The sequence below is a fragment of the Tinamus guttatus genome, unplaced genomic scaffold, assembly GCF_059628265.1.
Source record: "Tinamus guttatus ecotype Peru unplaced genomic scaffold, ASM5962826v1 Tinamus_guttatus_pri_ptg000158l, whole genome shotgun sequence".
NCBI lineage: Eukaryota > Metazoa > Chordata > Aves > Tinamiformes > Tinamidae > Tinamus > Tinamus guttatus.
In genome coordinates, this window is record NW_028288692.1 from 17,189 (window position 1) to 30,871 (window position 13,683).

Genomic DNA, 13,683 nt, shown 5'->3' on the forward strand with positions numbered 1-13,683 from the left:
TTTAGCTTTAGTCAGCTGAGTGACAGAACTGCCTAAGCTTTATTTCTAATATTTCTAGTATTCTGGTTATATTACTGAGACTTTCATTTTAACTGTGGGTGAGATGATAGAAATGAGATTATATGTTGTTGGGTGAGAAAAATAATTATACCTAGGTAATGGGAGAGTTAGGGTTAATAACCTTGCGATCTGCTTCTGTATCTATCTTGCATGTGAAACATTTTGTAACAAGGAAGTGAAAATAAGGGATAGCTGGGTAGTGCATTCTGTAACTGGGTCGCGTACTCTGCTTTTGTGGTAGCGCGCTCTGCTCAAAACCACAGGGTAAAAATGAAAAGATGTGACTAGATAATAAACCCGCAATCTGCTTCTGTAACTGTGCTTGCTTAACTTTGCAGACACTGGAATAAGAGAGAGTCTGCACCGCATCCTGCACTGCATTCTGCCACCTGCATTAGCTGCAGAACTTGCAAAGATCAGAGGGAAGATAACTCGGATCAGTTAGGAATGTTGCGAAAAAGTAACCACAGAAGTAAAAAAAAGAAGAGAGAAAATCCTATAAAAAGCACGCGGCAGTGCCTGTACGGCGCGGGTACTTGGGTATTGTCCAGGTCCCGTCGCCAGCCGGCTAATAAAGCTTGTTTATAATCTAACGGATTGAGCGTGCGGGTGGTTGTTGACATTTCGGACCTAACAATGTCACACAGTAAAACCATTCTTCAAGTCCGTAGGTAAAGATATTTGATGAAAAAGCCATGAAACAAGAAAAGATGTTAAATGGACATAAAGTTGCACAGCACAGTCATTGACACATGTGCAGCTGGGTATTGCATATAAACAGTCGTGTCAACTTGAAAGAGAAAGTAGAAAGCTAGTGCTAGTGTAAGCATTTGACCAAAATATAAGGCTGTGATTCAGTATGATGAACACCCAGAATTTGAATATAGACATAGTTTCCTATTAATCTTTCAGCAATAAATTGATGAAAGAATAAGCAGTGTAAAACCTCATAATATTCTCAAGTACAGCAGGATTGATCCAGCAGCTCACTATCAAGGAGAAAATCTGTTGGATAGACTGTGGATCTTCTTTTACCCCAAATAACTTAGTTGTTTAAAAAAATACTAGTATTAACAATTATCCAGTGTAGTCTGGATCTGCCCTGAACAAAATTGGATCAGACATGCTAAGTTCTTCTGGATCATTCTGGTTTCTTTAAAACATTTTTTAGATGATATTCCAAAATATATAATACATATAGACTGCTTGGGAGTCCAGATGTATCCTTGGCTAACTGAAAAAAAAAAAACACATCTGGCATTAAGGCAACGAATTCTTGATGAAAAATTTAAGGCAAAAGCAACCTATGATCATGATAGAATGCAGTGGCAACTTGTAATATAATTTTAATGCAGAGCGGTAGCAGATGATAGGCACGTCCTGTGAAGGGCAAAGCAGGCCCCTACATGCCTACGGGGGATGTCCTTATGGAAGGTTTGTAAGAGCCTTACTGCCCGGTTTGCTGTAGGATAGCTGGAAAAAGTTTGGTGCGTGAACGACCTAGAGAATTAAGATCACTGGCATCATAAAGGTGGATACAAATTCCCAACCAACAATAATTATACAAACAAGATTTGAATGATCCTGCTATCATACCTGAACAGGTATTAAGGTTAAGTCATGCCTGGAAGATGGGCCATGTACTAATAACTCATGGTCTCAGCAAAATAGAAAATGTTGATGCACAATTAACAGCAGCACGGCAAGCTATTTAAAATGAATGATATAATGGCATACAGTAAACAAGAAGAAGCAAGGAAGTTTGTATCTAATAGAAAATTCTGAATTAATTTGCAAGATTTCTGTCAGAAGCATTTTTCTTATAAAAAAAATACAACTGATCGCTCATGTTACTACAGGGTGCAAAAAAGGCAATATAGAAAATTGACAAAATGAAACCTTACCTTTTAAGCTTCAAGGCGAGTAAGAAAAAAAGGCACCATTACTCCTAGAATATAAAGGAGAGAAAATAGATGTGGAGGTCAGCCTAAGGTCAGTAGCAAAGAATGTCTCCTAGGCAGATGGAGGGCTGAGCAGGAGAGGTGGGAGTCACAGCCACGTGCCCACGTGACCAGGCAGCTCATTGGACGGCCTCACACGTGGTCGGCATGGGATCACCTGCCTGATTGGCTGGTTGGGTTGCTGGGCTCCCATGCTGCTGGGCAGGGCGGGGCTGCTCTGGGCGGGGAAGCTCTGTAAGTGGCCTTTAACCCTAAATAAAGGTCTTTGGTTTCACTGCTGCAGAAGTCTGTGATTTCTTCATATGTTGCAATTGGGGGCAGGACATGTCTTGGTGTGCTTGACCTCCATTTACTTCTTCAGTTTTAATGGATAATGTGGATTTATTATTAACTTCTTTCCTCCTTAATGTTGCTCGGAAACAAGCATTTGCCATTCCTCAGTTTTTACAAAGCCCCTCAGTCCATAAAAGTGGCTATATGGATGCTCACTGCTGACTTTGAAAATTGCTTGATAAATCAGGTACAAGACACTCTGAGGGAAAGGAAAGCTCATTAAATTGAGCTGCCTTCTACTCTGAGGATCCCAACAGCATCTGCCTGTATAGAGTGAAAGAAAAAAAACCTTTCCTGTGACCTGGTTGCTCTCCCTCACACACAACAGCCTGCCTCAGCACTGCAACTACTGAACTCCCCGAAACTTTTGAGGCCTTGCATGGTGCAAAGGCTGAAGATTTTTGCTCTCTGATATATTTTGGAAAACAACTATAACCTCATTAAGCCTCCCACTCATTGAGGTATGTGCTTGTCCTGGCAAAATGGTAGCAAAATTTACATGATCAACTTCTGCTGGGAAATCTTGACCTAATTACAGAGGAATTATCCCAGAGTCATTAGCTTGAATTCTGCCCTGGTTAGACCTCCATTGATTTCAGGGGAGTTTATATCTGCATTGTATAGGTCTGAATTGGCCCCTGGTGGAATGATAGGCCATTTAAAAATTTCTTATACTGAGAGATGCAGTAGATGAAGCGCAGCCAGAGGTAATACGAATGTATACATGACTGATTTACTTCAGGCCACCAGAAGACGGTAAATTCAGTCAATCAATGGTACATTTATAAAGTAGATCTACTGTAAAGATCTTTGGGGAGTGCAGAGAATATTGACTGTTTCATTCTAGTGATTGAATACTAGTAGAAATCAGACATTTTGATCTACCATCAATCAGCATGAATATGAATATATGAATAAGTATATGTGTGTTTATTTTTTCATATAGTGTGTTAGCTTGTCCTTTTATTGCAAAGTCATGGCTAAAATTCACTAGGTTAAAATGTGGAATGTTTCTAAAGTAGAAGAATTTCCTCACCTGATGAATTTTTCATGACTACTATATTCAAGAAACTAGAATGAAATATATCTTATACTTAGTCATAATAATCTTTGATATAGAAAGCTCTTGCAGAATGCTGTACATAGTAATTAACAGACTTTAAAATGCATGGCTTAATTTAAAACTTAATATTCTAATGAAGTCCCTTAAGGGGAATACTTTCTGCTCAGCAAAGGCATCATAAGATTCCTAGTAAGGAAAAAGTTTTTTGGGAAAAAAATTAACTTAGTTTGACAAAATAATATGGGATGATTTTTTTTTGACTTAGGTCAGTAGAGTTATTTTGGTTTTACTTTATTATTGGTTACTATTATTAGATATCCTTTTATGTTGATGTTAAAAATGTTGTAATAAATTTAAGTAATAGAAAATAAAATAAAACTGCATCTGCTAGCATTTTAGACATCTAGCTTGCTCATCTTTTAGACCTGAACTTATTTTTGCATGAATATTAAATTAACTGGAAAATGCCATGGGGAACATGCAAATTATTCATGAATGTGGGTTAAATTCAGAAGGAATTTTTGACTTGAAACACTAACAAGTGTATCTTCAACTTAAAAACTAAGAGAAACTAAATTTCAACTTAAAAATTTGGGAAAATTCTAATGAAAAGTATTAATTATTTTCATTTCGCTTTTTTGTATAACAGTATATTGTTTACTATTTCAACAGTTTATAAATTGCCCTGTTTTCTTTTGTCTCTTAAAAGGGCTGAAAATAAAATTAGATCTTCCACTACGATCATGGAAAAAAGATGTAGCTGGCCCAAACATAAAGAGTTTTTTTTTCACTTCTGCTTAACAGAAGAGTCTGCTCAACATTTTCTGTGTTGGACAAGGGGAAAGAACAATAAAACAATATTCTTTTGGTTCTGTCCAGGTAAACCAAGCAGGTTAATTTCTTTATTTCCTTGGAGCACTTAAAGCAATCAAATTCCAATCAAGATTTTCTCAGTAGTTCTGAGTTGAGAATATGGCTATCTGTCATTTTCCCATATGTCAAGAAACAAGTCTTTCATGCACTTAAATATATTTACCTAGGACATAACAGATGAAGACTATGGCAGCAGTAAGAAGTTTCCGTCACTCTGATTGTAATTGGGCCTTAAAATGCAATTTAATAATGACAGTATGGCAATCAACTTACTGTAAAATATACATTAGATAATTAAACAGAGATTGGAAGGTGGCAAATACTTAAGGGAAGAAAGTTGAATAACTGGCAGTACATTTTGTTATTCTATTATTGCTCTGTTTGTGCCAATGTATAGCCCTATAGGGCAATATAAAAAAAAGTGCATATTGTTGTTAGGTGTCTGTGCAGTCCAGAATGATGACCACTTTGAGGGCCAAAGCGAATTGCTGTGCCACGAGATAAGAGATAAAGTCTTCAGTGGTTTAGAACAATATATAGAGTCTTGTTTGTACCTGGCCTCTTCGTATGCCCCTTGTTTGAAGAACACGAGGCATTACTGAATCCAGATACAAATGTGCGGAAAATCTCGATGTCAAGAACTGAATATCCAAAAAGGAGACAGGAGTCAATCAGTCTTGAATGCAATGATCTGTAGTATTAAGACTGGTCCATGTTTAAATTTGTCTCCCATATTTTAGGTCAGACAGTCCATGCAAGGGCACAAAATAAAGTGCTGCATTTGAAGAGGCCCAGGTTCAATACTGTCTCTTACTGTTCTTTTGATATTCTTAGATAAATTGGTATTTCCTGTGAGACTGTGTTCCCATTTTTAACACAAACATAAGGTAGCAAGTTCTTTGAGATTGAGAAGAGGGTAGGATTTTATTTAAGTTGGACATTAACTTTGTTTGGTGACACTCTACATCATACATATTTTACAGTGTATATTTTTTCATAATCAATAGGAATGTATTCAAATACATTCAGGTATTTGTTCCAGGTATACTGAAGTCAAAAATAAAAACCCACATTGACTGCAAAAGTAATAGGATCTTTTGTTTCTGCCCAAGCAAAGATGTTAGAAGTGTATACTGATATGTCAATTATTCCTTAAGTGTTGTGTTCCTGCCTCCAGTATTAACCTGGACAATCAAAGTATATATTTATATTTTTTCCATTTAACAATGTCTGCTCATCCTTAATTAGATCATGACTCAAGTCTTCTCTTTCCCATGCCTATGTTTGTCCTGTGCAGTTTTTTTAAGGAGGTATTTCCTATTCCTGAAGTTATTAGAGGACTATTAAAAGTGCATACTACACCAACGTCTTTGCCCTTTGGTATTAACTTTCCCATGCAAGGAGTCCTCTAACTCTGTCCTTCATTTTAGCTGCCATCTGCTCCTTTGAATTCGTCTCTTGGCACATTTTGCAATGTAGAGCTCAGATTTTCTATGAAGAAGATTGTGTTGTGTGGAAACTATCTTGGTAGAGCAGTCAGGCTCAAAACAATATTGTAGTCCTGATTTTTTTTAAAAAAAATCATTTGTGAGGATTTGGGGTCATTTGTGAGTCCATGGGGCATGAGTCCAGGAGAGGGCGTCCCTTGGTCGGGAAATTAGGATAAAAGGGGGGCTGTGTCCTCCAGCAATTTGAGAGACCCCACAGGGATATGGCCGGTGGACTCTCCCTTTATTCGAATAAAGTTTTAGGACTCCTCTGTCTCCTTTTTGGACATTCAGTTCTTGACAGGGAGATTTTCCACACATTTTTAATTAAGGACTTAGATTAGCACTTAACATCTGTCATCCAAGCATAGTTTTATCAATGCATAGGGAGTTATCATAAACTTGCAGCAGTGAGTTACCTGGTGTTCTCCTGCTTGATGTTAGCTTTTTTTTTTTTTTTTTTTTTTTTTTTTTTTTTTTTAGAATAGCTTCAAATTTCAAATATAGCCTAGCCAGCTGAAGATGAATATTGCCCTTCCTGAGGGCCTTGTGAAGAGTGCTGTGAAGAGATGTACTTATGTCCTACTATTACCTGCTAGGTGGGGAGTGGAGGGGGGGAAACAAACAAAAAAACAGCAGAAGAGCAAATCCAACTTCCTTTTCAGACTGTGAGATAAAACCTCTTATTCACATGAACAAATGCACCTCCCTCCCCGACTAAGTAGCATAAATTCTGGGTTTTCCAAATTCATTGCTAACCAAATTCAAACCGGAATCTAAAAATAGAGTCTAGAGTCTAGCAGGGTTGGAAGAAATGTTTAAAATCAGAGAGAGATAAAAAAAAAACTTAATATGATAACTTCCTTTGCACATTTCAGTGTCATCAGTCAATATTACTGAGTTGGAGAGAGAAATAATGGCCCCAGCAATCACATCATCAGACTAGACTTCTAGATTGTGGATGGGGTGGAGTGGGGTGGAAAGAAATAGGAGCAGGGGGCAGATGCTTATTCAGGAAATAGGAACAAAGCTTAAGAAATCTTTTTGCTTAATCTGTTATCTGTATTACTGTATATCAGTATTTTACACATGTGATGATGTAACATTGAGCAGAATGCTCAAGTTTATGTATTCATCAATAAAGGGATTTCTCCACAGTTTGGCTGAAGAGCAGGACAAAGGGAGGGGAGACTGAGTGGAGCCATGAGCCGAGTGGGACAAAAAGAGCCATCTGCAAGGAGATGGGGGCCTTTACAAAGGAGGGAAATAGGGCAATTCCCCCACATTCTTCAGCAAGGGGGACAAAGGAGTTGGTGAGCTCAGGTGAGAACAGATGGCAGGAGGCTGGAGTTTGGTGTAGGCGGGCCGGGAAGGCTGTAACTTCTGAGTACCTTGGCCAATGGGGAAAAGGAGAGGGCGTCCCTCGGTCGGGAAATTAGGATAAAAGGGGGGCTGCGTCCTCCAGCAATTTGAGAGGCCCCACAGGGATATGGCCGGTGGACTCTCCCTTTATTTGAATAAAGTTTTAGGACTCCTCTGTCTCCTTTTTGGACATTCAGTTCTTGACAGTGAGATTTTCCGCACAACATAATCACAGGCCAAGTCCCTGTGTTCATTACCCTCACTAAATATCACTCTATCAGATGACCTAATTTTCATTTCAAGCAGTGGTGCAAACCCATTTAAATGTTGACAGAAATACTACGCTTGAAAGAATTCTCTAGTTCTTGGGCTTTACTCCTTTTTAATATCTTGAGGTGCAAACTGTTTATATCGCTGGTTACAGTGGCAATCATTTCAGCTACAGTGAATTGGTGAATTAGTGTTAATCGTCCAAGCTGTGGCTTGGAGATGTTTTTATCACTTTTAACATTTGTATTGGAGATGGAAATTTCTGTGATCTGTAGAGTCATAAAAATCTCCTGTGAGAAGCAGAGGCCAGGCCTTGAGAAAGAAGATGTTTGCCTGCCTAGGCTGAGCGACAAGGAGCACGGATGCAGCTGCTCAGCCCGGTTCACAGGCAGCCCCCCCTGGAAACCTGTTGAAGCCGGCCGCTCGGCTGGGCTTGTAGCCAACTTAACTGCAGACGTCCTCCAAACTAGCTTTGGAGGCCAAACACCCGGAAATGAGGAAGAAGAGGAGGAAGGCAGGACCCTCGAATTGAGGGCTGGGACCCCCGACTGGTATATGAGCCTGCGCACCCAGGAGGGGAGAGTTGCACAACTAGAGGCAGAGTTTGTCCGCCCCCCGGCCTGCCTCCTGGGTCGTGCTGACCCTACGTGCCAGGATGCACCGGGCATAGAGAGGACAGTGAGGAGAGAGTAGGGGGGAGAAGAAATTCCTCACTCTGAGGCCTACGCTGTCTCCGCGGGAGCCGGTCAGCAACTCCCTCTCTCTGATCTGCCAGCTCGAGAGGCTGTTCGGGTCCAGATCGGCAGGTATCACCTCGTGAGTAGTTATCCATACTTTGCTTATTTTATGTGCTTTCACCTGAATAAATGCTTGATGTAGTCACCTCCTTCTGGCTGATTATTGCCGAATCCCGAGCCCATCCGGAATAACATCACAGGCAGTGTGGAACAGAGAAAGGCTGTGGTTCGATGATACAGAGTTTTGGTGGAAACTCTGCTTGTCATGATTAGTCCTCTGCTTGATGATACCCTGCCTCATTAGTCATGCCTGCAGCAGCATCCTGTGAACTGGAGAAGAGGGTTGAGGCAGCTAGGAAAAATGAACTCAAGTCAATAGACTAAGAAGGAGACAAACTTCTTAAGCTGGTGTTTTCAAGGAAACATCTGTATCATTAAAACTGCAGTCTTAACTATTGATGCTGAGTTTATTAGAAGCCAGTAAGCCATAGTAGTTCCTTTGATACCCTGAGGTTTAGTACTGAGTATCATTTATTTTTCACTTCTCTTAACCCAAAGTCAGAAAATGTTGTTGTTTCATATTCTTGTACTCTTACTACTCACAAGGTGATTCATTTGGATCATTTAGCAGAACTCTTCCTGCGTGGTCTGTTACATAGAGATAATGTAGTCAAAACCATCAAAAGTTCATTTTTTTATATATATATGACCCTTACCTTTTATTTGAATGCTTAGGACAAACATTTTTCATATCACTCTGAGATTAACACAAGTATTACTATAAACAAAAACTCATATAACATTATAGTGGTTCTGCCCCCTTCAACTTTACTTTTGCTGTACTTTAAAATTTATTTTTTCTGGATTTCTCAAGTCATATGCTCTCTCCCATATACTACTTTATGAGGAATACTGTGAAGCTTGACTTGTATACTCTCTGAACACTGCTTTTTCACAAATAGTGTGATATGTGCTGCAGGATGTATATCCTTGTATATGCTTTCCATATCCATGTCTCTTTTTTTTTTTCCTTCTCTAGTATGCCTTTAACTTTCAATATTACCTCTGATGAAAATATGATTGAGTTATCCCAAATGTGCATCAGATTTTTTTCTAAGAAAATAAAAGCTCATGGCTGTGCTGCCATATGTCTTAATATATTTTGTCAATGATGCATTACACGGGGAAGAAACACATGCTTGAAAAGACTTTAAAACTGCAGACTAGGGTCATACAATATTGTTATCAGGCCATGACTTTAGGATGGCCATGCCAGCTCTTGGGGGATGTCTTTGTCAAATACCTGGCTCTGGGATGCAGCCTTGTCCCTTGAGGCCTGAGGAGGGAGGCTGGGCAGGTTGTTCTGGTCCACAGCCAGGCAGAGGCAGGCAGCAGACCATGCCAGCTTGCTGGAGCAAGGTGATTCCAGCTTATTCTCTCTCCGCCACCTTGAAATAAGTAATTTACAGCTAATAACTATGGATATGAGTCACTCTATAAATAGCTTTCTAAACTAACTTTAAGATTTAAATCGCTGCTGGTAGAAAGTGAGAAAGTGTTGTGTGTGGGTTTTTCAGTGTGATAGTTTAGTGAATTTACTGAACTATTGGAGAGCCGAGTGCTGGCATTCCAACTGAGACAGGATGATAATGATGAAGCAAAAAATCAAGTAGTCTTCTAGTATTCTGTGGCTGATAAAAGGCTGTTCTTTAAATGTGGTTTGTCAAGCTGTGTGGGAGTAAAGAAATCTTGCTACAGATAGTGAAAAATTAAGTTCATTTAATAATAAATAAATTTATGCATGAAGTACAAACAAGTTCACACCTATGACTTCATATGTTGATAACTAGACCTAGGTCTTTTAGCCTTTTACAACAGCAGTTGGAAACTTCTGCTGTCATAGATCATAGCGTGCTGTTGCACTGCAGTGAGGAAGGTGAGTTAGTTTTTCATCAGTGACACCTGTCTATTAATACTATATTCAGCCAGTAAAATTTTTGAATTTAAATATTTTGATCTCTGACAAGATACACTGAGTCGTTCTAATCTCACTAATGGTACCACTGGTGGTCTTTGTTTTTAGTAGGTACAAACAATATAGTACATGTGATCTTATTGTCTTCCTTTGCATTACTGATTTTAAAGACAAAGACTTTCATTGTCTTGCGCTTGTTTTCTGGAAAAAATGTGAGACTACAAAGGATCAGTTGTTATGGTTATATATAAGAGAATTCATCTCTGCAGAAATAGAAACAAACATAGTCCCTTTCTGAGAGAATACTAGTCTAAATAATACAGACAAAAAAACAAATAATTGAAGATAACAAAATAAGCAGAGATGTAATGTTACCAGCATAACTATCTTAGCATCTGAATGGCTTATTTCAACTGAGATTCAGTTATCCTATTTTATTTAGATGTTTATATAAGTACAAAATGGTACTGTTGAAACATCCTTCAGAGTAATATCAGAATCCAGTTTTGAACTGCCAATGCTAGTGTTCTACAAATTAATTCTACAAATGTTAATGGAATGGATTTTGAATATATTTTGTATAATTGAATAATGTTTAATTTTAATATGCCTATGTAGTCACACATAGTCACATATTTTTATTTATCCATTGCTCAAGCAAAAGTTTCCCACAAGCTTGCAGTTAATAGAGATTTTGGGCATTTACATAATTTAATAACTGAACTTCTAACTAACTTTCATGTTCGGTTCAGCTTGTCTAGTTTTCTTCTCTGCCACTGATAGCTTGAGAAATTGCAACATATGTAGTTTGGGCTGAATTCCTAATCAGTTTGTTTACTTCTGGTTCTGTTGCTCTTAAGGTTTAAGAGTCTGTTTCTTTCTGTGAGATTAATTTATGCTGCTGTGGAATATTTTGCTATTGATGTGAAGTTAAGGAATATACTATCAAATATCTTCTTTAGGACAGGTTATACATATCATAACTGGTCTTGTCATTCATCCTTCTTAGGTGTTTAGTTGAACACTAATTTGTATAAATAAAAATATTTTTATTCATCTATTTACCTCAGAAAACTAGTGAGAGGTGAGATAGTTCGCTGGTGCTTCATTTAGAAAGTCATTATTTTCTGTCAGTTGGTTTGGATAATCCCTAACAGAACACGATGCTGCTTTGCAATTAGTAGTGAAGATATGTTCAGAGTGATAGTTGCATACAGAAAAATTTATTAAATTAACCAAGCTATTTATAGTTACTATTGAATTTAGTTCATGTCTGTTGAGAAGATACTCACAATTATGGGACCTCTGTTATGCCTCGAAGTTTCACTAAAATGAGAAAAGTTTTTTTTCTGCACCTTCTCTCTTAATATGTGGGTTGATACTGAAGGCCAACAGGCCAGTTTACCAGGTGTGATACTGATCTTTGAAGAAATGTTTGAAATCCTTGTCCCTGCCAAGTGCAAATTTTAAAAGCACCATGGTGGGTTAACATTGTAAGAGACATTATGAGCTTTGAGCCCTTCAGACTGTCAAGCCCCAAATAAATGGGCTGTGTTTTCAGGCAGCAAAGAGGACTCCTTTAGAAAAGTGTGTATCTAGAACTGATTTTGCAAGAAATCAAATGGATTATGCTTGGATGTCAAGTGATGGAGGAGATTGATTAAAAGAAAAAAATAAAAAGTATATGAATAAATGTCTTCAGTGTCTTAAGAGGGTTCTTATCACATAGATGGAGCGTCCTCGCAGACTTCTAGATGTTTCAGAGTATCCAGGTGATAAGCACTTAATTGCTGCTTTCTCTTTTGTTGAGAACTTTTCAAAACTGTAAGAAAGCTGCTTTTCTGATGAATGTGTATATAAGCATTCTGACTGCAAGGAGAGAAAGAACTAGGTCACTGATATACTTTTAAAATAACTTTACTGAGAACATGCTTACCTAATTGCTTTTTGTTGAATATGCAGGGAATAGATACAGTCTACAGCCTAAGGTGCAATCGGATGGTAACTTAAGGCAATTTAATGGTTATCTACACTAAAAAAGGAAAGATCCTAGTATGCAGATACATATTCTTATTGCTTTCTTCAGACAAAATTTGGATTGGGGAGGCACACACATGCTTTTATCTCAGAGACAATATCTGATATTACTGAAGTTGATTCAAACTTTATAAAATAAACTAGCTTTTCATGTTTTTGTTCATTTCACATATTAAGAAAATGCAAGTAATTATGACAGCACTATTTGGATTTCTTCATTTTTTTTCTCTCTCTCTCCTCCCTTACTCTCTTCCTTCTCTCCTTTGTGCAGCCTCAGATGAAGAGGAACCAACTTCAGCAGGTACGAGTAATTTATGATTACACCTGCATCTTCATTTTGGTAACCATTTTAATGGCTAGGGTTTTTATTTTTGTTTTTCTAAACAGTTGTCCTTGTGCATAACACCTACTATATGTCCAGATCAATGTAGGGTTTTATTTGTTGTTCCCCTCCCTTCTTTCTGCTTGCTCCCCTTCATTTCAGTGTTTTTTTTTATTTATTTTACTTTTTGTTTTTCCTTGATTCTGGAGACCTTGGGATATATACTTTTAGCATTCCTAATAAAAGAACCTCAGTCTTCTCTGCCACTTGCTCCTTCCTTTGTGCTTCTTTATTGCCAAATTGGTACGTGGGACTCCCCACACAGAAACAGGTCAGAAACTATCATGAGTCCAAAACAATCATTTTTTTTGCTTATTTGTAATCTGACTTTGTGCTGATGTTGCTCAACTATATCATCCCAGGACTGACATGCTTAAAGACAGCTTGGAGCAAGCAGCAAAGAAAAGGAAGGACAGAGGATGAAAGAGCATCCTGCTTAAAGTAAACATTCAGCAAACCATGTCCTGAATATCTGCTCAAAGAACTTTTATTTCCATTGACAGACTTCCAAGTAGTGAGAACAGTTAACAGCATAGTCATAAAAATTAGTTTAGAAGCTCTATTAGAGATAAACATGTGAATTTTTTATTCTGTTGCTAAGATTAGCTATTTCTAATTAATTGGCAATCCATTAGCTTGGGAGTATTAAAAAAAAGGCATGCCAAAGATGAATGCTGCTAACCAGCTTAACATATTTAAAGTGGCATTAAGCTGTATAAACTGAAAAACACTGCAGATGGAGAAGAAAGGGGAAATTTGAGCAAGAACCTGACAGTACCAACATACCCTTGAAGAACATGTATTATCATTATTAAATATCAGCTTCCAACTATCTGTTTACTGGGACATATGTCAGTGTTAAAATTTTCATGGAAATATATATATATATATGTATTATTAAAAAGCTACTGCAGCTCTTCAGAAGAAGAGTCAAGTTACAAAAGAAGATCTGTAAGTTGTTAAATTTAACTTTTTGGGTGCAGATAGTGTTTTGAGGAGAATTTGAATGCCCAGCAGTAATGACCAAAACGATCTTGCAAAAAATGTACATTGCAAAACATTTTTTCCAGTTGCAACCAATGGAACATATCTTCAAAGACAGCATCTCTCTCTGAGTTTGGAACACTACTGCAGTCTTTGTGA

General features: G+C 37.9%; 1 protein-coding gene across 1 annotated transcript in view; it reads left to right on the forward strand.

The window, feature by feature from the left end:
* Nucleotides 1–13,683, forward strand: part of LOC104569029 (EGF-like repeat and discoidin I-like domain-containing protein 3) — a gene marked incomplete at its 5' end in the record, with an annotated part of 167,844 nt that overhangs the window by 16,692 nt on the left and 137,469 nt on the right. Inside the window, 1 exon segment of the mRNA XM_088522745.1 lies at nt 12,430–12,459. Coding sequence (XP_088378871.1) covers nt 12,430–12,459 — 30 coding nt within the window.